At 42.3% G+C, this 27412-nt stretch overlaps 1 protein-coding gene across 3 annotated transcripts; it reads right to left on the bottom strand.

Moving 5' to 3' along the window:
* Positions 1 to 178: 178 nt before the first annotated feature.
* LOC132129474 (major facilitator superfamily domain-containing protein 4B-like) lies at positions 179 to 16340 on the bottom strand. Of its 3 annotated transcripts, none has more exons than XM_059541091.1 (10): positions 16111 to 16340; positions 3835 to 4033; positions 2894 to 3127; positions 2663 to 2816; positions 2187 to 2317; positions 1921 to 2094; positions 1577 to 1724; positions 712 to 782; positions 514 to 631; positions 179 to 400 (listed from the first exon to the last, which is right to left on the bottom strand). In XM_059541091.1, exons 1-10 carry the CDS (start codon positions 16338 to 16340, stop codon positions 273 to 275), a joined length of 1587 nt encoding a protein of 528 aa, XP_059397074.1. In that variant the 3' UTR covers positions 179 to 272. The 3 variants fall into 3 exon arrangements, with proteins under 3 accessions (XP_059397074.1, XP_059397075.1, XP_059397076.1); XM_059541092.1 differs by having other exon boundaries at positions 2187 to 2302; XM_059541093.1 differs by having other exon boundaries at positions 325 to 631; positions 2657 to 2816.
* Positions 16341 to 27412: the final 11072 nt, after the last annotated feature.

Genomic DNA, 27412 nt, shown 5'->3' with positions numbered 1-27412 from the left:
TGTGTTAATTCATAGGTTTGATGCCTTCAGTGTGAATCTACAATTTTCATAGTCATGAAAATAAAGAAAACTCTTTGAATGAGAAGGTGTGTCCAAACTTTTGGTCTGTACTGTATTTACACACCAAACTTGGCAGAAATACATAAAAAACATATTTCATCACCATGTAGAGTTTTTGTTGTTTGTTGAAATAAATGTGATAATGAAAGCACACTGACAGTTTACATTTGTATTGTTAAGTATTTCCAGCAGGTTATGACCCATGGATGGTCTCATCCAGAGTCACATTTAATTGATTCTGTTGATATAACAGCAAATTTCTGCTCTGGTGCAGCTTTCTGTGAAGTAGGTGGAGCAGGAGCTGGCGGCGCTTCCACCACGGCTGATTTTTTAGATGATCCTGGATGGTGAACACATTGAGACAGTCATATAATGTTGTCCAATTTACTCAAATAGTATTAATATTACCAGTTAAATTAGTAAATAATAACCGTGTAAGTTTGTTGTTTTTACCTGTGAGATTTCTGTGGATGGGGTTGCACAGGATCACACTGAGAAAGAAGACGAAACCGAGGCATCCGATGACGAAACCACACACCAAGAAACTGTAAGTCCCTTTTTTCTGAATTAGCTACAATAAATTTGCTCAGGGTTATTTACTTCCATAGAAAATCTTTCTCAAATGTTAAAAACGGGAGCCTAAGTACTTACTGATCCAACCAACACCTGCAACGTCATCTCACCCATTCCAGCAGTTGTCACTAAGACTGTTGTTGCACATCCTGAAGAAAAAAAGAGAAAGCTTTACATAATAAAGTACAAATGTCACAGATCACTTTTTTCAACATGCACATTATTAGTTCAGTTAACGTCAGGTAAAATTGTTTGACTGACTAAATCTTACAAATGTTGATGTTCAGATTAAATTCACACGCACACACAGAGTCTGGTTTATCATTGTGGGGACACTGTGTGTGTGTGTGTGTGTGTGTGTGTGTGTACCTACTTAGCCATATATTGGGGAAATTTTGTACCCGAAAGTGAGCAAAACCTGACAAAATCGCCAAAAGCCTCCATTTTGGGACATCCTCATTTGTAAAACTGGTATAAAATAATTAAACAATGTTTTGTTGAAATTGTAAAAATGCAGAACGTTTTCTGTGAGCGTTAGGGGTGGGGTTTCAGTTAAAAAGTATATAACTATCTGTATATAAAAACAATAAAAGTCTATGTAATGCCCCTCAATTTTACTCACTTTTGGTGTCAAGATTGAATTTTTATAATAATAAAAACTGAGAAATTCATAATATAAAATAAGATAATAAGATAAGAAAAGCATTGTAATATAAAGTCTGTAATATCTTTGTAATATAAATATAAATTCATAATATCAAGTCTGTAGTATTTAATTAATTAATAATTATTTAAAATAATACTAATAATTAGTAGTAGTAGTATGGAATATTATAATATATGTAATGATATATAATATTATTATGGAATATAGAATGTAAGAACAACAGAAAGTTAAAGGTCCCCACCATGAAATATAACAGTATATTTGTGTGTTATTTACCGCGGTACTCTAAGATTTCCTCGGTGTAGGCCACCAAGCAGGGGAAAACACTGCTGATGAAAAGCCCAAGCAAGGTCGTCCCAACAAACAGAAACACTCTGTTTGTGTAGAGGATCAGTAACAGCAGCAATGTTACAGTCACACCAGTCTTAAGAGAGAGAGAGAAGAGAGAGGATTCACATTCAATTCTCAATTCATACTCAACAGCCACAAGCAGTATTTCGAATAGCTGATAGAAAAAGTGGAGCAATATGATAGAAAAAACCTACAGGTAGTTTGGAGGGATGTGTACTCTATAAATCATAATCAGCTATACTGTATTACAGTGTTACATAATAGATTACCAGGTTCATGACGAGCAGATGCACAGGTCTGAATCGGTATGATAGTGGGATGGACACCAGTCGTCCAGCAGTGACGGCTGCCCAGAAGATACAGTTCAGGTATGCTGCCATTTTAGCGTGCAGAGACATGGGAGCTGAAACAGCGTACGTGTAAACAAAACCAGCATAGACCCCCTAAAAATGAGGTTCAAGCGTCAGGAATAAATATTAACTTGAAGATCTCAAAAATATTCAGAAAAATAATTAATCTCATTGAGCTCACTCACCATAATGCCTTCCGTCATGAACAGCACCATACTGCCTAAGATGTGGATACCAAAAAACGTGACCGGTAACCCACTCAGGCTTCCATTCACACAGCAGCTGAAGATGTTTCCATGTCCTGCATGATGAAAACCTAAGGGACCATAATAAAAAATATAATAATAAATGTTTCTTGAGCAGCAAATCATAATGATTTCTGAAGGATCATGTGACACTGAAGACTGGAGTAAAGGCTGCATCTTTGCCATCCCAGAAATAAATGACATTTTAAAATATATAAACATTAACGGTTTAGTTTAAATTGTACAAATATTTCACAATATAGCTGTATTTACTGTATTTTTGTTTAAATAAAATAAATGCAGCCTTAGTAGGCCTAAGCCTTCGCTCAAAAGAATAATAAAAAAAATAAAATCTAACTTCTGCAGGATAATGTCATTTATTGATGTGTTAAATTAATACTGCTGTTCACTTGTACCTGTATCGTGTGGTTCAGACATTTCTGTGCCTTCTGGTGCTTTAGTCTCCATGGCCAGCTCATCTTTGTCCAGCAGTTGCGGTGTGCTGTTTGGGCAGAAGGGGAGCAGCTTCTCTTGGTACATCAACACAAAAACCACGATCGGCACGGGCAACTAGGAGAGAAAAACACTGCGATCTCAGAGATCCAAGACCTTTTCTACACCACACACAAGGCTATGCATCAGCTTACATTTATGAGAGCCATGATCCAGAAGGCGTATTCCACATTGGCCGTCTCCTCCACCGGCTCTGAGTGCGGAGAATTTTCAGTGTGGATTACAGGTGACCTGATGCTGTATCTGAAGTGATGAATTACCTCTGTGGCATTTTCTGTGCTATTACTGCCCAGGCAGTGCTCTGATATGAAAGGGTCTGCAATCAGGGGGCTCACCAGAGCACCGAGCCCAATGAAGAAGTGCAGTGCCTGGAAAGAGAGTGAAAACACAGACAAGAGACTCATGAAGAACATGAAGAGCTGTCATGTTAAGGTGTTAATTTAATAAAATTATTTATAAACTAAATAAATAATGTATTTAATTATGCCCCTATCCAAACTGCATTCTCCTCCCAAAAAATCTAATTTTGCATTAAATGTGTTTTTTTGTTACTTTTTTTTTTTTTTTTGCTTTGTGACATTTATATCAGGACAATTAACCATATCACCACAGTTTTCATTATGCGTTTAGTATTTCTGTTCTTTTAAGATAATTCCTATTATATAAGATATGAGACTGTATTTTACACTATAATGAGAATTTGGAGGTAAAATTATATTAACTGTTTTTATTTATTTATTTAGTGCTTTATTCTGTAATTAAATATTAACAGGACGAGGACAGGAGGAAATTTTATTTTCTTTTTGAAAAACTTTTTTTTTCTTTTGATTTTTGGGATAGAATTTGACCATGGGCACCTCCCGGTGAGATTTTACACACTTTCTTGCATTTCTTTTCATATAATTCCATTTGAATTAGGTTACAACTTTTTCCACTGTACAGGACCATGATTGAGGAACAAATAAGATAAATAAATAAAACAGCCTTTTATATTTAAAATAAACCCTGTAAATGTATGTAGATATATCTCTAGGTATATCCCTGTAAATGTATGAAGATTTATCTCTTTCCTCACCTGTAGAAAGATAGCAGAGTCTTTCTTATAAATGGACACCAGTTGGATGTTTGCAATAGTGTCGATGATGCCCATCGCCAGGCCTGACACTGCCATAGCAACCGCCAGCAGCAGCACATTATAGCAAAGTGGGATGATAGCAAAAACCACAGAGATGATGAGGGAGGAGAAGAAGAGAGCGATGAGGGCCCTGAACAACCTGATGACACAAGGAAAACAGCTTGGATCTGTTAATTATCTCTCTTTATTTTTCATACTTTTACTTTAGTTTAAAAATATTGCCAATTACAACTGCTAATGTTTAATATCTGTAATAAGACAGCTTAGTAAGCATTCAAGCTGGCGGTTATTAAGCCTCTTATTAAGAAACCACAACTAGATCCTAGTGAAATTATAGGCCCATTACAAATCTTCCATTTATTAAAAAAAAATTGAAAAAGTTGTGTCTGCCCAATTGTGCTCCTTCCTGCAAAAAAAAAAAAGATCTGTTTGAGGAATTTCATTCAGGTTTCAGGCCCCACCATAGCACAGAAACTGCACTTGTTAAAATTACAAATGACCTGCTTCTTGCGTCAGATCAAGGCTGCATCTCATTGCTAGTTTTACTTGATCTTATAGCTGCATTCGACACCATAGATCATGAAATACTCATAAATCGATTACAAAACTATACATGTATTCAAGGGTAGGCTCTAAGATGGTTTAGATCCTACCTGTCCGATCGCTACAACTTTGTTTATTTAAATGGAGAGTCATCTCAGTACAATATGGAGTGCCACAAGGATCTGTCCTGGGTCCTCTGCTGTTTTCAATATACATGTTGCCCCTTGATAATATTATTAGAAAATACGAGATTAGTTTCCATTGTTATGCTGATGATACTCAACTATACATTATATCTCAACGAGACCAGATGAAACTTCTAAATTATCTAAGCTAACAGAGTGTGTTAAGAAAAATGTACAAGATTGGATGACCAATAATTTTCTCCTATTAAATACAGATAAGACAGAGATATTACTTATTGGACCAAAAAATAGTACACAGAATCTCATAGATTAGAATTTGCAACTAGATGGATGTACAGTACTGTTACTTCCAATACAGGTAAAGATCTGGGTGTTATCTGGGTTTTCTTTTGAAAATCATATTTCCCATATTACAAAAACAGCACTCTTCCATCTTAGAAACATTGCCAAGCTACGAAACATGTTACTTATTTTTGATGCAAAAAAAGCTAGTTCATACATTCATGACCTCTAGACTGGACTATTGTAATGCACTGCTAGGTGGTTGTCCTGCATCTTTAATAAACAAGCCACAGGTAGTACAAAATGCAGCGGCTAGAGTTCTTAAAAGGTCAAAATAATATGATCATATTACCCCAATTTTACAGTCTCTGCACTGGCTACCTATTAAGTTCTGTATCAGTTACAAAATATTACTACTCACCTATAAGGCCCTTAATGTTTTAGCTCCTGCGTACCTAACTAGCCTTCTACCACGTTACAATCCATCATGCTCCCTAAGGTCACAAAATGCTGGACTTTTGGTAGTTCCTAGTATAACAAGGTATAGCAAGTCCATTAAAAGAGGTAGAGATTTTTCGCATTTGGCTCACAAACTCTGGAATAGCCTTCCTGATAATGTTCAGACACACTCTCTCTGTTTAAATCTAGATTAAAAACACATCTCTTTCGCCAAGCATTCAAATAATGCATCTCATATTTTTGGACTGCAGTTATATCTGGTCAAATGTGCATTATCATTCTTTAGCTTGGGTTAAACTAATTAATTTTACTTGGTTGGAACAGCAGCTATGCTAATTATGTTTCTATTTGTTTCTCTGTTTTGCCCTGTGGTAACTAGGATTTACACAAGCTCCAGTCTGGATCCAGAACACCTGAGAAGTGATGATGCTGACCCTCAGAGGACCTCAGATGAGGCTAACCCTGAAACAACAAACGGAACTAACAAATATTGCTATAAGTGTGATTGCATCATATAATACTTGCTGTTAATAGTGTTCATCATCTGTTCGATTACGTCTTTAATTGATTTTTCTGTACCTTTCAAATGCACATAAACTGACAGTCACGACTGATAAGCTACTACTAAATATTGTAGAAACTTAATTTTCTGTAAAGTTGATTTGCAATGATTTGTATTGTAAAAAGCGCTATACAAATAAACTTGAATTGAATTGAACTGAATATTCCACAACATGATGTTTATCTGCACTTCATGGAGAGTCTTAAATTGTATTTTATTTATGTGCTTTCATATTCCTGACAGCTAGTCAGAAATAGTGCTGCACGATTGATCAGAAGCATTGCTGTCACGGACAGAAGAGAGAGACAACAGGGTATGCAGGTAAGTAGATGTTTATTGGAATAATGGAGACAGAAGATGGTATCACACAATCTTGCAGAGGAATAGTTGAGCTGAGTGGGATGTTAAGAGGATGACTTGAGGATACTTGCTGTACAGATGAAGGGTGGACACAGGAGGAACTGACAGGACACGGATGACAGATGGTGGTAGGTAATCCGGATGATCAAACGTTCAGGTATTCAGATGATTCCTAAGAGTAGCACAGAGAGTAGAGTCGGTGATTCTCTGACGAGACCAGACAGAGAGTGAAAGGAGGTGCGGGCTTAAGAAGTGGCAGTGATGAGCGGGTGCAGGTGTGGGGACTTCAGTAATCTGGTGATAATGAGCGGATGGGCGGAGTCGGGTGATTGGACTCTGATGGTGTGGCAGGCGTTACTGGTGACTCCGTGACAGTACCCCCCCCTCTACGGGCGGCTCCTGACGCCCGTGTTATCCGTCGACGGGGTCGGCCTCGACCTCTCGGCGCAGGGCGGTTGGGATGGGAGTTGTGGAACTGGGTGAGGAGGGATGGGTCCAGGATGTCGTCCCTAGGGACCCAAGAGCGTTCTTCAGGACCATATCCCTCCCAGTCTACCAGATACTCTAGGAGGCGGCCTCGCCGATGGGAATCCAGTATGTCCTGCACACGGTGAATTGACTCTTCCTCTGCGACTTCGGGAGGAGGGGGTACGTCAACACCATCAGGTCCTGGGGAAGGAGGAACACGAGGATCAGTGAAGGGCTTTAACAGTGAGACATGAAATGATGGTGCGATCCGGTAGTGTGAGGGAAGGTGAAGACAGTAGGTGACCTCGTTGACCTGCCTCTCGATGGTGAAGGGACCTATATAGCGGGGACTCAGCTTTCGACAGGGCAGGTGAAGACGGATGTCTCTGGTGAAGAGCCAGACCTTTTGACCTGGTTGGTACTGGGGTGTAACTCCTCTTTTGATGTCGGCCTGGCTCTGGTGTCTTCGCACTGCTCGCTGGAGATGGATGTGTGCTGAGTCCCATACCCTCTCACTCGCTTCGAACCAGGTGTTGACCGCTGGGACCTCTGACGGCTCTCCTGACCAGGGGAAGAGAGGAGGCTGGTACCCGAGTATGCACTGAAACGGTGTTAAACCGGTGGTGTCTTGGCGTAGAGAGTTCTGTGCATACTCGGCCCATGGGAGGAAGCGGTTCCAGCTGCCTTGGTTCTGGTGGCAGTAGGTTCGCAGGTACCTTCCGATCTCCTGAATCTTGCACTCAGTCTGGCCGTTGGATTGAGGATGGTACCCCGAAGATAGGCTGACTGAGACTCCGAGTAATCTGAAGAAAGCATGCCAGACTCGGGAGATGAATTGGGGACCCCTATCTGATACAATGTCTTCTGGTAGACCAAAGTGACGGAATACATGGTGGAATAGTAGGTTGGCAGTTTCAAAGGCAGTGGGAAGACCTTTTAATGGGATGAGTTTGCATGCCTTGGAGAAGCGGTCGACTACAACTAGGATACCAGTGTGAGAATCTGAAGGTGGGAGATCGGTCATAAAGTCGACACCCAGATGGGACCATGGACGACGTGGTATGGGCAGTGGCTTTAGCTTCCCTTCGGGGAGTCGTCGTGGAGTATTGGAGATGGCACAGACTGAGCATCCACGAACGTACTGGGAGACATCCTGCGCGATGGTGGGCCACCAGAACCGGTTACGAAGGAGCGAGAGGGTTCGCCGGCTGCCTGGATGTCCAGAGCCCGGAGACGTGTGAACTGAGTCTATGAGGGACAGGCGTAGTGATGATGGAACATATATCCTTCCCTCAGGACCTCCCGGTGGAGCTGGCTCGGAACGGGTGGCTTCCCGGATACGATCCTCCATAGACCATTCGATGGGACTAACGATAATGGCTGGAGGGAGTATAGCTTCAGGAGGTGATACTTCGGGCTCAGGCGCATGAAGACGGGAGAGGGCGTCTGCTTTAAGGTTCTTGCCTCCTGGTCGATATGTAACTTGGAAGTTGAAACGCGTGAAGAAGAGGGCCCATCGGGCTTGGCGAGGATTTAGACGTTTGGCTTCTTGAAGACATTCGAGGTTACGGTGGTCCGTAATGACTTCGACTTGATGGTGTGCTCCCTCCAGCCAGTGTCTCCATTCTTCGAAAGCCATCTTGATAGCCAGAAGTTCCCGATTACCGATGTCGTAATTACGCTCCGCCGGGGACAGTTTCTTGGAATAGAAGGCACATGGATGGAGTACTGGAGGCTTCCCCTGCTGCTGTGATAGAATAGCTCCAACCCCGGTCGATGAGGCGTCCACTTCGACCACGAAGGGGAGGTCCGGATTGGGATGGACCAGGATGGGAGCCAAACAGAAGGCATGCTTCAGTTGTTGGAAGGCTTGAGTGGCCGCTGGGTTCCAGGACAGAGACTTGGGCTGGCCCTTGAGGAGAGAGGTGAGTGAGGAACTGATGATACTGTATTGATGAATAAAACGACGGTAGAAGTTTGCAAACCCTAAGAATCTCTGGAGGTCTTTGACGGTGGTGGGTTGTGACCAGTTAATGATGGTGTCCACCTTCCTCTGGTCCATTTGGATCCCTTGTGGGCTGATGACATAGCCAAGGAAGTGAACAGTGGTACGGTGGAACTCACACTTTTCCAACTTCAGGAACAACTGATGATCTCTGAGTCTTTGAAGGACTTGACAGACGTGGTGATGGTGTTCAGTTAAGCTCTTGGAGAAGATTAAGATGTCATCAATATAAACGATTACAAATTGATGCAGAAACTCACGGAACACTTCGTTCATGAAGGCTTGAAATACAGATGGCGAGTTGGACAGCCCATAGGGCATAACAAGATATTCATAGTGCCCTGATGGAGTAATGAAAGCAGTTTTCCACTCGTCGCCTCTTCGGATGCGTATGAGATTGTATGCACTTCTGAGATCCAGTTTGGTGAAGATTTTAGCTCCACGTAGTTGTTCCAGCGCGGCTGGGACCAGAGGAAGGGGATAGTGGAATTTGACCATTTGTTCGTTGAGTGCACGGTAGTCGATGCATGGCCTCAAGCCTCCGTCCTTCTTTCCCACGAAGAAAAAACGATGCAGCAGGGGAAGTAGATGGTCGAATGAACCGCTGTTGTAAGGCTTCTTTGATTTACTCATCCATTGCCTTCTGCTCCGGGATGGACAGTGGATAGATCCGGCCCTTGGGTGGTGTGGCTCCAGGCAGCAGGTCAATGGCGCAGTCCCATGGCCGATGAGGTGGTAACTGTGTCGCTTGTTGTTTGCTGAACACTTCCTGGAACGCCCGGTACTCAAGGGGAATCTCTGTTGGTTGGCTGGATTCTGGACTTTCGATCGACGTGTAGTTGAGGTGAAGATGAGAGGAAGAGTGGAAATCATCAGGAGAGGGTTTCTGACGACAGATCTTGATGACAGGTAGTAGACAAGATAGAGAGCAGTATTCACCCCATTGCGTAATTTCCCCAGTGGTCCAGTTGACTTGCGGGGAGTGTTCTGACATCCACGGGCGTCCCAGGATGATATCCGCGGTGGACCCTTCCAGCACCAGAAATGAAATCTTCTCCTGATGAAGACATCCAATGTCTAGTGAGACTATGGGGGATTGATGACAGACTTGACCACGGCCCAGCGGTTTACCCAAGATGGTGTGGATTTCTAACTTCTTCGTGATCCTTCTCCTCGGGAGACTGAGCTTCTTGAGGAGTTCGTGGGAGATGAAGTTCCCTGAGGAGCCGGTGTCAATGAGAGCATACGCTAAAACAGAGTAGGAACGGGTCACTATCATGACTGGAGTATGTGATAATGGAGATGTCATAGGAGGAATCTGGATTGTACTCACCGCTGGGCGTGGTGGTCGCACTGGGCACTGTGAAATGAGATGTCCTTCGGAACCGCAGTAGAGGCAGAGGCCATTGTGAATGCGTTGTTGATGTTCTACTGCAGTGAGTTGGTATGAGTCGATTTGCATAGGCTCAGGTGCTGGAAGGTTTATAGATGGTGTGGGAGGCCGAGGGTGCGCAGCGGGTTGGTCCAGAGCACAGGCGGTGAGACGTTGAGAGATGCGAATGGTACGCTGAATGAAGTTCTCCGAGCCGATGACATCATCATAAACTGCTACTTGATGGCGGATGGTAGGATTCAATCCTTGACGAAAGCAGGTGATAAGTGCAGTTTCATTCTATCCACAGTTGGCGGCTAGAGTGCGGAAATGTAAAGCATATTCACTCACAGTCAAATTTCCTTGACAAAGGCGGTACAACTGATCATGGATGGAGAGAGCGGAGGTGTTGAGGCCGAAAACTTCTTTGAAGTGGGTGGCGAAAGCCTCCCATGAGCGAGTGAGGGGGCCATTCGCTTCCCAGATTGACTGAGCCCATTGGAGGGCGGGACCAGAGAGGAGGGAGATCAAATAGGCGATCTTAGTACGATCAGTAGGGAAGGCATGTGCTTGCATCTCAAAGTAGAGTGAACATTGTAGTAGAAACCCACTGCAACCCTCCGCCTCACCGGTGTACGTTGCAGGTCGGGCCATGGGACTGTGAGAGGCAGGCATTGAAGGAGAGTGAAGATGAGGTGGAAGTGGTGGATTGCCAGCTTGTGCTTGCTCGGGGAGAGAAGCTTGTGAAGGGTCCTCTTCCAATCCAACGGCTCTTTGCATACAGTTGTTCTGGTCTTCTGTCACGGACAGAAGAGAGAGACAACAGGGTATGCAGGTAAGTAGGCGTTTATTGGAATAATGGAGACAGAAGATGGTATCACACAATCTTGCAGAGGAATAGTTGAGCTGAGTGGGATGTTAAGAGGATGACTTGAGGATACTTGCTGTACAGATGAAGGGTGGACACAGGAGGAACTGACAGGACACGGATGACAGATGGTGGTAGGTAATCCGGATGATCAAACGTTCAGGTATTCAGATGATTCCTAAGAGTAGCACAGAGAGTAGAGTCGGTGATTCTCTGACGAGACCAGACAGAGAGTGAAAGGAGGTGCGGCTTAAGAAGTGGCAGTGATGAGCGGGTGCAGGTGTGGGGACTTCAGTAATCTGGTGATAATGAGCGGATGGGCGGAGTCGGGTGATTGGACTCTGATGGTGTGGCAGGTGTTACTGGTGACTCCGTGACAATTGCGTGTTTCAGAGTGAAGTGTAGCACTGTGTTCTTGTGCAGGTTTAAGGTCTTCCTGCTTTTTTTCCACCCAAATAAAAGCCTGAAGGTTAAAAAAAAACAGTCTTTAAGGTTTAGTTTTAATGTGATTTCAAAATACATATATAAATGTATAACCTTATATAACTTTATTTTATTTTTTGGAATATATATATATATATATATATATATATATATTGCAGCGGATCTGACCCGAATCAGACTAATTAAAGAGTCGATCAGGCCCGTGGTTGAAACACGAGCTGAATTCCTCAGAAAGGCAACAGGAAGTCATGAATCATTCCGTGCCACAAGTCCAAAGCAACCACCTCTTTCACAGAACAGCTTTCAACATTAACACCATTAGAACAATTATTGACAATTTCAATTCGGAGAAGAGATTGTCAAATTTGGGGCAAGTAATTGAGATGCAACGCCGGACATCACATGTAAACCCATGAGAGTAATAAACACTTGCCCCCACCTAGCAGAACCAGACTGAAATTCCTAAGGGGGCCTTTGAACCTCTGGTCTCCACAGAAATCTTTGTCAAAGGATGACACAGAAACTGTCTTTTTTAGATATAAATGGACCAAAATTACTTCTAAATGAATATCAGTCCATTGCTTAACTCCATATTCATTTATATGTAACCCACACATTTGACTATCATGTTTAATATGAATCTGCTTGCTTGAAACAGTCCTGACCATCAGTTATTTGTCAAATGTATCATATTCTTGTTATAGGAACCATGTCCAAAATTATACCCTTCAAGAGCGAGAAAATTCGGACCACATGCTTGATAAGATAACATATGATTTATGATACCCCCTAGCCAAGACAATATCTGATTGGTCAAGACAACATTTAAGGTGTGGCCAACAGGAGAGTTTAAATACTTAGGACACCATAAAATTTAGCTTCTAGCTTTGCTTCTGCTATTAGTCATGTATGCTTTTAGTTTGCTTTTAGCTTTTAGCTTTTGTTAAGCTTTTGCTATTAGTCATGTCTGCTTTTAGCTTGTAGCTTTGCTTCTTAGCTTTTGCTTCTAGCCATGCTTTTAGTCATCACTGTTCTTTGAGCACAGTTCCAGCGTGCGTCGGCCTGCACGCCTGCTGCTACTTAGCCACGATGCAGGGGCGGACTGGCCATCTGGAGCACCGGGACTTTTCCCGGTGGGCCGCTAGCCAATGTGGGCCGGCCCACCCGGTACACAAATATATATATATATATATATATATTTTTTTTTTTAATTGACGGAAATCATAATATTACATCTCTTTTCTAGGCAAATGGATGAGTGAGTCGATCGCGCAGCCAACAAGCGCTTTTTCGTCTAATTTAGAGAGAGACAGATTCATCTGGTACAGCGAATTTCTCTGAGCAGCAGGCCACTGTATACGTTCACTTAAAACATAACCGACTGTGTTTACGAGAATACTTGCAGAGACAATTATTTTGAAATAATTGTGTGTGTATTTTTTCATTCAGAAGTTAGGATACGCGCAACAGGATACTTCGAACGCGCGCAAATTGTTTAAAAAAGTTGAATCAGCAAGATTTAGAAACAAGTGAAAACGATCAACTACGATACATTTCACCCCTCCAAGCGAGTGAACAACGCGAATTTTAAATCACTGTTCACGATAGCCCGTCGAGAAGAGCAGTGATACATTTTGGAGCCCGACTGCAAAACACAATAGCCCCTGGACGTCGGGCTAGCGATTTTGCGAGCCCTGCACCTCAGATCTATCCAGTTTGTGAACCACTGGTTTCCACAATGTTTTCGTTAAACAAAATAAATGATTATTTTAAAAGATTTACTCAAGAGAATAATCTGTTCACGAATCGGATCATGAACTTATATTACCGCATATTCATGCATCTGTTAATTGCAGTGTTGGGAAGGTTACTTTGGAAATGTAATAGGTTACAGATTACAAGTTACCCTATTTAAAATGTAATAGTAGTGTAACTTTTTCAATTACTTTATTAAAGTAATGTAACTAATTACTTTTGATTACTTTTTGATTACTTTTCAAAATCTCCAATAAATGTTTATTTGCAACTGTTAATCATCTTCAAACATTTACACCATTCAGGTTTAACCTTACAGCAGTGCTCAATACTGTCAGACTTTTACAATCCTTCATCACTTGAATTAAGATGATCAAATCTGAACACATGTCTGCATGTCTGCTTCATTAATTTCCACATGGGGCGGACTGGGATAAAATTTCAGACCGGGAAATCTCAAACTCATACAAACAAATTCATGGACAACACTATTTTTTGTATGGACCTGATATAAAAAAAGATTTAAATCTTTAGTTTGGGGACATGCAAAATAATTAAAAGTTCTCTCCTGAACTTCACCTTCACTTCATTTCTTTTTTCTTTTCAGTCTCTTTATTTTGCCCTGTTATCCATCTACCTCATGACTTTAACACTCAAGATTTAACAAAACTATACTTTCTAAATTGCCTACATGTCAAATTGAGTGCATCACTACAATATAAAATCCTAATACTGAACATGAGTCATGTTTTTCCCTCACAAAAATTAACTGCTTTTATTACGTAAAAGTACAGTAACCATGTTTTTTTTAATTATTATTATTGCAAATGGATTACCATTTGTATTTATTTTTAAATAAATAAATATGTAAATTTGTGGCATGGTTTAACAACAGTAACCTTTGTCTCTGAATTTATAGCAAATATTAAAACTTTGCATATGCTTTGATTCAAGTGTACTTTTGATATATTTGTCCAAAATGTGGCATATTCCATCCGTGTTAGGCAATAGCAATCCTGTTTTTATGACTGGATTCTACTAACCAGACTATGTTTCTGCATCGCGGAAATTATAGGGCCGTACGTCTCAGAATAGTCAGTTCAATTTGGGAAAGAAATCAATTACATCTGTATGTGGATGTGTGTAAATATTCAAATGTAATCCCCACTGTAATCTTTACAATTTTCAGAAGTAACTGTAATTTAATTACTCATTTTTTCTTAGTAACTGTAACTGATTACAGTTACATATATTTTGTAATTAAATTACGTAATTAAGTTACATGTAACTAGTTACTCCCCAACACTGGTTAACTGAATGCAAAGTGTGAGTTCTAGGAGAATTTTTGTCTCGTGATGAACATCTATCGCTCACTAGGAGTCGCTAAATGAACAGCTGCAGCACGCAGGTTATCTTTTTTTTTTTTTTTTCAATGGAGGATCAGTTGCCCTATTGGTTAAAATCCCCAAACAGTATACTTAAATATCAAATAAATAAATTACATCAAAACAGGGGCGTTTGCGTTTTGATGTGGTGGGCTGCTGTGGGCCAGAAAGTCCAGGGGCCACTTTTTGGTCCCAGTCCGCCCCTGCCACGATGAGAAGAAACACCACCTAGTCTCGTGAAACTTTACTTATTTTCTTTTCCGTTTGAGAGTTCCGTGTTCTGAGTTAAGTTTTGTAACGACGTGTCTCCGAGTCTAACCTCGAGTGTCCGTTCAACTTCAAACAGCCCACACAACTCCGCGTCTTCAGCCAACGCCCATCCACAGGCTTCCCAAGACGTCACTTCAACGACTTCTGAACTTCCAGCCAAACAGCGACATCGGGAAACCCCCTTTCAAAGACAACAAAGGGACACCTTTACACAGGCAATGTCCCTCCAGACTGATCTACACTGGTGTATCTAATATAATTTTTAACCTCATCGAGGAACTCAATGCGAGGGTTAATTAAGTGATTGATGGCTGTTCATGTCTATGCAATTTCACGTATTGCTGTAAACTTGGGATTCCACATTTCCATTCTCTTAAACTCATCTTTCCCTAACTTTCGATCTTCCTGCAACTTGTGTGAATGTGTGAGTGCGTGCGTTTATGTGTTAGATTAGTTTATATGTCTTAGATTTATCTAATAAAGCCTTATTCATATTGAAAAGAGAAGTATCTTGTGTTTTGTGCTTACAAGTTAATGTCTTAAACTCTCGATCTTGTTACTGTGCTAATTGATAGTGTTTTCACTATACTTTGGATATTAATATCCAGCGCAGATTTGATGTTAAACGGCTCGTTCAGTGAATCGCAGGGCGTCTCAGTGATCAGCCGTGAAACAGTGATTCTGTTCAAATTCCCTTTAAAATCTTAAATGATTCCCTTTGAGCTAAATTGACCTGTTTCCCTTACAATATATATATATATATATATATATATATATATATATATATATATATATATATATATATATATATATATATATATATATATATATATATAACATTATACAAATAAATACATGTAGGTGTTAGCTTCACTTTATGATAAATTACAGCTCAAGGGTCACAATTTTCTGTTTGTTTGAGAGATATGGTGACAGTGAAAACATACTTTATTGGATTATGTTCAAATCACATCTGTTGAGGATGTCAAGAAGTTTCGGGACTGAAAGCTTACATAAATCTGTAATAGCCATGTTTAACCAAATATCTGAGATTCAGAAGGCAATTAAGGAGCAAACAATTGAAAAAAGGAAAAGAGGGACTAAGAAGTGTATAAACTCCCCAGTTAAGAGTGTAATCGACTCTGAAAGCCTTTCACTTTCTAACATCTGAACTGAATCTAAGCCACACAGTGTGTTTCTCAATTAATGGAGCATTACAGCAATGGAGTGTTTATCTTGATGCAGATGTCCATCTTTAGTGGACTCTTTTCCAGCAGAGACTCACTGCTCTACTCACGTTTTTGTGAAAGCTCCTCCAATCAAGCTGCCGATGAGCAGGCAGAGCTGCTGGGAGAAGAACACCCAGGTGATCTCCTGTAACGTGGAGCCAGTCTGGCATTTCAGATCTAGGATCGTAGGTCCCAGAAAAGCTATGCTCAGTCCAAAGCTGAAGAACACACTCCAGTATGTCAGTGTATATTGCCAGTTCCTTCTGAAAAGTGTTAATAAACACTCTTCAGTTAACATAGCGTGAAAATCTTAAACCGATTCCACTCACAGCTGAGGTTCTTTGAGTCCTGGTTTCTGGAAGTTTCTTTCAGTGGGTTTCAGATCATCTGCTTAGGTGACGGATCCCAGAATAGATGATCATTTCCCTCTTTTATAGTCCATCATTCCTTCTATTTCATGCTTAATTCTGCAATGCTTCTGAAGTTAATGTTTATTAGAATAGAGCTCTTTGAAACTGTCAATGATTTCAGCTGAACTGTCAATGATTTTGATTCTCAGTGAGAGTCATGGATCAGAATGTGATAATCTGAACATAACTGGACCACTTATATCACATCGGAGTGTTTTATGGGACATTATGTCTGCATGATCTCAGCACCTACAACGAACAAATTCCTAAAAGAAGATTTCTAAAGGTTGGTTACAAATTGCTGGCTCTTCAGCTCAAGTCATTGATTCATGTTTATTCTACAAAATAATCCAGAGAGCCAATGGGACAATCATTAGCTTTGTAAATTTACGAAGTGTTACTTATAGTACTTGTTAAACAATGACTTATGAACCCATCCTAAGGCTTTGTTTGAAACATCAAAACCTATGCTCATAAGGTCCTGTTGAAGACCTATATGCTTATATGTATTCCCTTTAAAGCAATAAAGCAATAAAGATTTATGAATGAATAATGTAAATTCTCTCATCATTAACTTACCCTCATGTAGTTTCTAAAAAACTATTTGTTTTTAAATTCATGACATATAAACACTTTATATTTCTATGACATATTGACATAAGACACATAAGAGAAGTATCCTCAGCTGAACAGAGCTGCTCACACTTACATGTGACCAAAAATGTAAAAAGAGAAAAGAACATGTTTGTTTGGAAACCAGTTACAATTTTAAAGTTAATTTTGTTTTTAAAATTATGAATGAAATCATTTACCTGTTAAGAGTGTGTTGACAGTGTGTGTAGCTGAATCACTGAGCCCCAGAGAATCAGAAATGAGGTGCTTAAACAGTAACAGATTTGAAAAACAAAAAGGTGATAATAAAGAACCCTAAACTCGGACATAGAACCATTTCAGCATAAAGGGGTTCTTCAGGATGCTACAACTACAACTACGTTTATTTTCAAAATTCACACATTCAAGGACCACCAAGACTCCATGGACCTACAGAACCTCAAAGACCTCAAAGACCTTAAACTTCTCTTGTATATATTAAAAGAGATTATTTTTTCCTCGCATATAATGCTTCATTACTGATCTCTTGTTGTAACTTGCAACTTTTTGGATGTATATCGTTGAGCTTCATGGAGTTCTGTAAAGTTTATATTGTTTTACATTGTGTATTGTACAGTGGGATTACGAGGAAACATAAATTGTTTCAAAGCAAAACTGCTTTAATTTCTTAATTCAAAAATCGCAATATGTTAGCCTGGACCACAAAACCCGCCATATGGTTAAATATTTTTAAACTGAGCTGCATACATAAATAATAGCTGATATAATAATAAGCTTTTGAATAAATAAGCTTTACATTGATACATGGTTTGTTAAGATAGGACAATATTTGGCCGAGTAACAACTGTTTGAATATCTTTAAATATTGAGAAAATCACCTTTAAAGTCTTTAGCCATGTGTATTACTAATGTTAATACATTTATTGTATATTAACTGTTGGAAATTTACAAAATATCTTCATGGAACATGATCTTTACTTAATATCCTAATGATTTTTAGCATAAAAGTAAAATCAATAATTTTGACATATACAATGTATTTTTGGCTATTGCTACAAATATATCCCAGTGACTTAAGACTGGTTTTGTAGCTCCAGGGTCACTTATGTTCTGCACCAAATCAATCAACAGTAGTACAGTACAAAGTGTTCTCAAATCTGCAAATCCTGGTAACCTTTCGGGGACCCGTTTGGGAGTTTGCAGGAACAGACGTGCAAATTTCTCCTAGCAACAAAAACCTTTCTGTGACTGTCAACAGATGAACAACGATCCACTGATGCAGCTATTTTCAAACATTTCAACTAACAGTCACATGCATGCTGATTTCTTCTTTATAAAGTCTGATTAGATAACAATAGCCATTAATGATGTGAAACCAATTAGAGAGAGATCTGATTTAGGGAGCGTATAAACTGACTGTCTAAGATCTTAGAGGAGAGGAAGCTGATGACAGGTGTGTGTTTTTATAATGGACATTGATTAACACATTTAAACACTTTCTCACTTCCCAAAGCTAACCCAAAGTGACTTATTGGAAGGTAATTGCAAATAAGTCTGACTTCTGTATGAGGATGTTAATTTTCAACATAGCTATCATTCTGTGAATTGCAGGATGTAGTTTGTGATTATGGAGCTCTGAAGATAAGTAGTTATATTTATAGTCATATGGCAGCATAGAAGTAGGAGGCCTCATTTGTCTCATCAGCACGATGCCGCTCTGAAGCATCAGAGACCAAGTAAAATTGATTGCAAAATGATTGTCCAACAGAGGCTGCAATTTTTCAAATCCATAATTATTATTAATGCATCGCCCTGTTGTAATCAGATATCGCATATTGCATTTGCCTTGCAGTTTTGGCATCAACTGCTGTACTAAAAAAACACAACGGGTAATTCATTTATCCACATTTAGTGATGGAAAATAGTTTAAAACAATTCCTAAAGAAGCTATTATTTTGTATTTATCAACACATAATGGAGTAACTAATGTTCCAATATCCCTTGAGCAAAAGAAGATGTAACTGATTTGCAAGTTTCTCTTATTTGGCCAATACAACACTGTCTGATACAGCCAGTCAGTATGCAACATTCAGGTTAATTATTTTTCAGGCATTCATTTAATACCACATATGGCCATGACTTTCTAGACAAAAATATGACGTGAATATGAAAGATCATTGGTTATGAGCATCGGTTAACCATTGTATTTTAACGATAGGATGATATGTGAAATGCAAAAGGTCATGTCATGAGATGTTAAAATTTTGCAAACTGAGATGAGAAAGGGACACCTGTTATATATTCTTTCCCCTTGTTTCATCTTAATTTTAGTTGTATGGGATCCCAGATCTCAAATAACTGTTATTTTTTCTTGTCCCCACTAGATGTCATGACGTCTAATCAGTGAAGTTGTGTGAAATCGGGTAAGAAATTATTTTATAAGTGTACTTTGAGGAGCCATTTTATTATTAAATTACTCACAACTATTGCAAATATTTCAGTTATATATTTATTTACACAATACAGTTGTCAAATTCATATTGTATGTATTACAGTTTTTTAAAAATCCATAAAACTTTAAACAGAATAATAGAAAATAAAAAATAGAAAAAACAGAAGACACAAACAACACAGACTCGTCTTTAGTTCATCCAGACATGTCTGCTGATATTTGGTATGGGTGCCACGTCAGTGTTGTGCAGCTGGCATGACCCTCCTCCCCTGCCTGACATTTAGCAACACTTTCTCTCCCAGCACTAATGCGTACTCACACATAAACTGCGGATAATTAGAAATCTGTACACAGAATAATTGTTTGACTCTTCCAGAGTGAATTTTTATTGTCTCACGGAGTGAATCTTTAAATATCTCTCTCTCTCTCTCTCTCTCTCTCTCACACACACACACACACACACACACACACACACACACACACACACACACACACACACACACAGAAATACTCTGCAGGTTTGTAATTAAAACTGTATAGTTACAGCAGGGGTAGCATGGACCTGACATTATCCTGGTCTGGGGGATTTCCCAAAGGACAGGCTGACATTACTAAACACTTAAAGGGGATCTCATGCTCGTTGGCATGACCTTGATATTATCTGTTATCCACTCTGAACAAAAACCAACATGAAGAATGAAACGTCCAAATCCGAGGAGCAGTTTAAGCAATATTGCATGAACAACAGTGATGTTTCAGAGTCATTTCATTAGATAATGAAAGAAAAATAATCAAGGAAACGTCTCCGGATACTATCGTAACCACTGTTGGGAACGTTACTTTAAAAAAGTAATTAGTTATAGTTACTCACTACTTGTTCCAAAAAGTAACTGAGTTAGTAACTGAATTACTCTATAATAAAAGTAACTTGTTACCAGGGAAAGTAACTATTTGCGTTACTGTACAAAAAAAAAAAGTTGCTATATGTCAGAGAATTTGTTTTTTTTTTTTTTAGCAGTTTTCACAAGTCAGTTGAAATGAGTAGAACAGACAGGTGTTTGTACATAACTTTCGATATTTATTGCACGTCAACAGACAGCAAGAGTTTTATCATGCACTTGAAGTATTATCTTTGAAAGAAAAGTGTTTTTGGCCACTAGCTTTGTAGATGCGTGTCACACATTACATGTACCCATTACATGCACGTTCTTGCCTTTGACCACAATGAATTTGAAGTAGTGCTTATATCTCCACCTTGAAAATGCCAACTTTTAATCGGATTGCTCCTCCTGACTCGCCATCTCTGCTGCTGCTGCGAATCTCTGTGTAGCTGTTGTGCGTGTGTGTGTGTGTGTGTGTGTGTGTTTGGCGCCGCTGGCGCTGCCGGCATGTGTGTGCCGGCATGTGTGTAAAAACACTGGCTCTGATTGGCTACCATGAAACACATGACTCTGCTTTAGCCAATCATAATCGCTTATCTCGTTATTAACCCACCTGCTCACTCGCTGTGTGAGCCAGGGGTGCGTTCGGATTGCATAGTTTATTAAATCAATGCATAGTAACGCACCGCATTTAACGTTCAGTAACGTTAACGGCGTTGTAACGACGGGAAAAGTAATTAGTTATATTACCCCGTTACTGAAAAAATAACGTCGTTACCTAACGCCGTTCTTTTAAACGCCGTTATTCCAAACACTGATCGTAACCTCGGTTCCCCGAGAGGCGGGAACGAGACATTACGTCAGCTAAGACGTATATATGAACTCCTCCCTTCTCCCACTTTTGCTGAAATCTTATTGGCTAACGCCAGCTGGGGGCAGCTGGCCAATTGACGCGAAGCATGCAAATACTGACAGGTTCGCGGGCAGTATAAATTGTATGGGCGCGAAAATTACGTCAGAATCACGACTGAACGCTAGCACAGCTGATCAAACAGCGGCCACGGCGGCTAACGTAATGTCTCGTTCCCGCCTCTCAGGGAACCGAGGTTACGATAGTAACCGGAGACGTTCCCTCTCGAGGCGGGAACTCAACATTACGTCAGCTAAGACGTATATGGGAACTGTATAAAATCCCGCCATGAGAGCAGTGAAGATAAGCCCTGAACGGAGTCAATCACCCCCACACATAAGCAGGACAGTTCTAGCCAATGGCCGTGTCGCTAAGAGTGCTTGCATCTGATAGGCGGAACTAGACCAATGAGACATAGCTCCGACCCTAACAAAAATAGCATATCTTCATGCAATAAATGTGAAGCCCGCACTAAACAGGGCAGACACAACACAAAAGCATTCAAGCTTGAGAGTAAACACAGAGTCGACAGGTTAGCGGTGACAACTGCATAAACCATTTAAACCATAACACAGAGTTAGCAGCCATGGTAACTACTGTATAGCTGGTTATTACAGAATGAATAAAACTTAACTCACCGAAAGTACATGTGACGCAACAGAGGGTACATCCAGCTTGTGTTCTGGGAAGACCAGCCAGCAGAAAAACATAAATACTGGACTGACATACTTCTAGACCAGGCCCATCAGGAAGCATTTATATTGTCCTCGCAGAATGAGCTCTGATGTTGAGGGGATAACCCTTCCCCTGGCATTCGATAGCGTCCACGATCCAGTGAGAAAGTCTCTGTTTAGAAAACAGCACGTCCCTTATTTCATCCACCAAGCACACGAACAGCTGGTCCGACTGACGAAAGGCGGCCGAGCGATTCATATACATCCGTAAAACCCTAACAGGGTCTCGGCGCTCTGAGTATCAGCGTCACGCGAGGCTGACGGCTCAACAAATAAGGCGGGCAGGGAAACAAAACGGTGTATTGAGTGACTTCGGAACGAAACCCGGTCTCGGCCGGAGAGTGACGTTACAGTCGCCAGGTCCGAAACCGATGCAATATCGTTCACCAAACGCAAAGCAGACTTCAGGGAAGCTCCTTAACCGCAATCGAAGCTAAGGGCTCGAACGGTAGTAAGAGATAGAGCCCTCAAAACTAGAGCTAAATCCCACGGCGGCACGGAGGGCGGCCATGAATTACACAATCTCCTTGCTCCCCTGAGAAAACTGATTACCAGAGCGTGCTTACCGATCGCTTGCCCGTCAACCGGGGAACGAAAAGCGGCACTAGCGGTCACATACACCTTCAGCGTGGATGGTTTCAAACTCCCGCTATCCATACTGTGCTGTAGAAAGCGCAAAACATCCGACACGGAACAGGTCCCCGGGTCAACATAAATGTCCTTGCACCATTTTGTGAAAACTCCCCACTTCTGCGCGTAGCAGCGAATGTTTGATGGTGCTCGCGTCTCCATAAGTGTGTTTAGCACTCGTGAGTGCAGAGCGTCCCGCTTATTATGGTCCATGCAGCGGCCACACATGAAGGTTCCACAGTTCGGGGCTGGGGTGCCATATTGTGCCGTTCGCCTGAGACAGCAGGTCCTGCCTGAGGGGGATTCGCCATGGGGGAGCCATCACTAACTCTCTCAGGTCCGCGAACTAGGGCTGATTCGGCCAGTTCGGGGCCACGAGTATAACTGACGCTCTCTCCTCCCTGATTTTGCACAACACAGGCAGAATCTTCACCGGAGGGAACGTGTAGGCCTGGCTTCCGGCCAACGCGATGTCAGAGCATCTCCCGGCAGGGGGGAGTGAGATAGCGAGAAAAACGTCTTACAGTGTGTGTTCTCGCTCGTGGCAAACAAATCCACTTCCTCCCTCCCAAATCATTAGATCTGATCCTGGGTGAAGCCTCCACCTCCTTGAGGAATCCCATTCCTCGAAAGCATGCTCACTCCAAGGTTCAAAGTACCAGGGATGTGCGACGCTCTTATGGAGATTAAGTGTCGGTCCGCCCGCAACAGGAGCCTCGCTGCCTGTTTGAATAGAGCTCTGGAGCGCACGCCGCCCTGGCGATTTATGTACGAGACCACAGACGTGTTGTCGGTTTGTATCAGTACAAGTTGCCGCTCCAATTTCGACCGAATGGATTGCAGGGCTAAGGACACCGCTTTCAATTCCAAACGGTGTATGTGCCACCTTCTCTGTGACTCCGACCACAGGCCTGAGGCAGGTACGCCCAGACGCACTGCTCCCCAGCCTGAAGTAGATGCGTTCGTAGAGAAAAGAGCTCCTGGTCTCAGAGTGCTGACGCAACTGTGAATGACCGTATGCGTTTGTGGACCGAAGACCACGCCCTCGGCGGACCTCGAGTTACAGCCAAAACAGTAGCGGCCGCAATGTAGCAGACCCAGATGGCGCACTGAAGAAGCCGCCGCCATTCAATCCCAGAAGCCTCTGAAATTCCCTCAGTGTAACGACCTGCCCGGTCTGAAACAGCGCAGAGTCGATGAAATGCTCTAGAGACAGATGGGCTCGCATCGCCATCGAGTCCAAACATATTCCCAGATATGTTACAGTCTGACTCGTAACAGCACGCTCTTCTGCTTATTCACACGCAGTCCCAGCGTATCCAAACGGCGAAGCATTGTTTTCACGTGACTGATAGCACATCTCTTGAGTGGGCTAAAATCAGCCAATCGTCCAAATAATTCAACATGCGCATTCCGCTCGATCTGAGGGGAAATTTCGCTCTATCGCTCCCTATCGAGCAGACTGAGAACTTCCTGTCGCAGAACAGGATGGTTCTGGGGCAAAGTCAGTGACAGGACCGCGCCATTGAAGCGGGGAGGTCTGCGCTTGAAATAGAGAGAATATCCATTGTGAATATTCCCAGTATCCACGGTGAAACGCACAGGATAGCCTTTCTACCGTCCATGAAATGACACCGCGGACGCGTTACCTCTACAGCCACGGATGGCTTATTATGACCAGGGCCCCGCCCCCGCGAGGCTGGAACCACTGGCGGGAGAGCGGGTCGCGTCGCGTAATGGTGTGACACTCTTGCGCCATCGAGAGGCCATTATAATCATGGGTTTGTGGCCCTGCGCTGTTAGAGACAGGGCGAGTGACACAATGTTGGGTGCAAGAACTTGGATACATGCTTCTAAAGTAAAATTTTTACTCACACAAACATCATATAACGCATATAGCAATCGTCACCCATAGTGACATGGGGGACACGATGCATGTGTTTTTGTGGTGTTAGCACTCTCGCTCGCTCGCAAGGCCATTATAATCATAGGTTGTGGCTCTGCACTGTTCTGAGACAGGGCGAGTGACACAGTGATGAGTGTAAGAGCAAGTAAAGCTCTTTTGTTGATTGTATACATGCTTTTATTGTGGAACTCAAACAAACAGCATTTAAACAGACATAGCAATCGTCGCCCGAAGGAACATGGGGGACATAATGCATCTGAACATGGAGGGTGACACCGTGTTTTTGTGGTGTTGGCACTCTCGCTCCCTCGCGAGGCCATTATAATCATGGGTTGTGGCTCAGCGCTGCTATGAGACAGGGCGAGTGACACAGTGATGAGTGTAAGAGGAAGTAAAGCTCTTTTGTTGATTGTATACATGCTTTTATTGTGGAACTCACACAAACATCATTTAAACAGACATAGCAATCGTCGCCCGAAGGAACATGGGGGCGTAATGCATCTGAACATGGAGGGTGACACCGTGTTTTTTGTGGTGTTGGCACTCTCGCTCCCTCGCGAGGCCATTATAATCATGGGTTGTGGCTCAGCGCTGCTATGAAACAGGGCGAGTGACACAGTGTTGAGTGTAAGAGAAAGAAAAGCTCTTTTGTTGATTGTGTACATGCTTCTATTGTGGAACTCACACAAACAGCATTCAAACACACATAGCAATCGTCGCCCGAAGGAATGGGGGACATGATGCATTTGAACATGGCACTTGGGGGCGGGGCCTCCCGCGCACTCACTCTTTCACTATCGGTCAGTCAGGGAGACGGCTCGATGGCGCGCTGGCTCTCTCGCGGCGCGGGGTCCTAAACCGACCCTGACGTTTCCTCCCAGGTTCTTACCACTGCTGGTTTCACGGCGGGCTATTTTAGCTGGTCTTAGAGCCTGACGAGGTGCATAAGAGCGGAACCTCACAGATGAATACTGGAGTGAGCGACGGGGTATCACGTGGCTCATCGCCTTGGCGCGGTTTCTGTGTCTCTGAGAAAAGCTCCATGACGTCACCAAAGAGGCCGGAGGGAGCAACTAGAACGTTTAGGAGCGTCCTACGGTCCGCGTCTTCCAGGACAGCTAGGGTAATCCATAGGTGCCTGTAAGGACGACCATGAGCCCCATGAAACGGCTGAGCAGAGCGCTTAGTAACCATCAGCGCGAGATCAGTTGCCGCACGCAGATCCTTGATGACGTCAGCGCAACTGTGCCGCCATCTGCCTGAACACCTTGAGTATTGCCCTGGCATGAAGAGCAGAAGCTGCCTTCCCTTCAGAAGTATAGGCTTTGTCCGTCTAAGGGCCGTGAACCGCACGGCTTGGAAGGCAGGCTGTGGTCCGAACCAAATGCAGAGGGAGACGGGCACAGGTGCACAGTCTCCTCGATGGGGGGAGGGTTTCCGCCCCGTCCACGTGCTTGAACATGGCCTGCGTAGCAGAGTGGGTGCGCGCCGATTAGGATGCAGCCCACGACTTCACCACGAGCTCTTGCATGCCTCCGAAGAGGACGAAGTTCGCGGGGCGGAAGCTATCGCCCACCACGCCGACGTCAACTCGTCTTCGGGCGGGGGAGGGCCCACCAGCGGCTCGCTGGCAGCAGTGGGCCTCATTCCCACTGTTTTCCGAGCCACTCTGGCTCTGAGGGCGCGCACTGGCAGCTCGGCACAGTGGGCGCACGTGTGGTCCGTGTGAGAATCCCAGGCAGGTCACACAGAACTGGTGAAGGTCCGAATCTAGCATTAGCAGCCATCGGATGCGGAGAGGAAAACAGGGTGAGTAGTCCTCTATTGCAACTTCCACGATGACTCAGATAAGACTTCTAGCGTGAAGAAAGAGATTCTGACGTAATTTTCTCGCCCATGCAATTTATACTGCCCGCAAACCTGTTAGTATTTACATGCTTCGCGTCAATTGGCCAGCTGCCCCCAGCTGGCGTTAGCCAATAAGATTTCAGCAAAAGTGGGAGAAGGGAGGAGTTCCCATATACGTCTTAGCTGACGTAATGTTGAGTTCCTCGAGAGGGAACCAGAACTAATGCCTATTAATGAAATATTACTCTGAACCAAATAGGGCTGGGTATTGTTCAAAATCTTTTGATCCGGTGCCAATTTCGATACCTCAGTTTCGATACCATTTCCTAACGATACTTTTTTTCGATACCATATGTTTTAAACACAAAACATTAAACATTAAACACAAAACTTTTATTTTTCACCTTAATTAAAACAAATTCACACTCAGGATAACATTATTAATACAACTGGTTGTGCTTTTTGGATAGGGGTGTGCCAGCAGACACTCAGGATTGGTATCAATCCTTACTTGGCCAAAATTAACAAAAAAAGAGAAACCTTTTTGCCACAACATGAACATATTATAAATAAATAAATGATATTGCGTACAGACTAATATTGAACCAACTAAAATGCAAAGGAATGTAAAAAAAAAAAACCTTTTTAGTGCAAAATCAAACTGTATTTGTAGCAAACCTTTAACAGTAAACCCAGTGACTGCTCTGTGGCACTCATCTCGTCTTTGCGTGGACATTTTTCCTCTTGCTGCCAGTGTGAAGGGATTGGCACCTTCTGGTATTGTCTTACTATTCCTAACATCAGGGTGGAGCGATGCAGAGGCTAATGTGAAGGGGGAAATAACAGCGCTAACGCTACAGCAACCGACTAGCAGCACAAGCTAACATACATAAAGTGGTAGTCAACGTCATGGGGATGCATTCGGTTTAAGTAGTGAAATTCAGGGGCGGACTCGGACCAAAAAGTTGCCCTGGACTTTCTGGCCCA

The sequence above is a fragment of the Carassius carassius genome, chromosome 46 (assembly GCF_963082965.1).
Source record: "Carassius carassius chromosome 46, fCarCar2.1, whole genome shotgun sequence".
NCBI lineage: Eukaryota > Metazoa > Chordata > Actinopteri > Cypriniformes > Cyprinidae > Carassius > Carassius carassius.
Note: the sequence above shows the minus strand (reverse complement) of the source record. Positions and strands in the feature narration are given on the sequence as shown.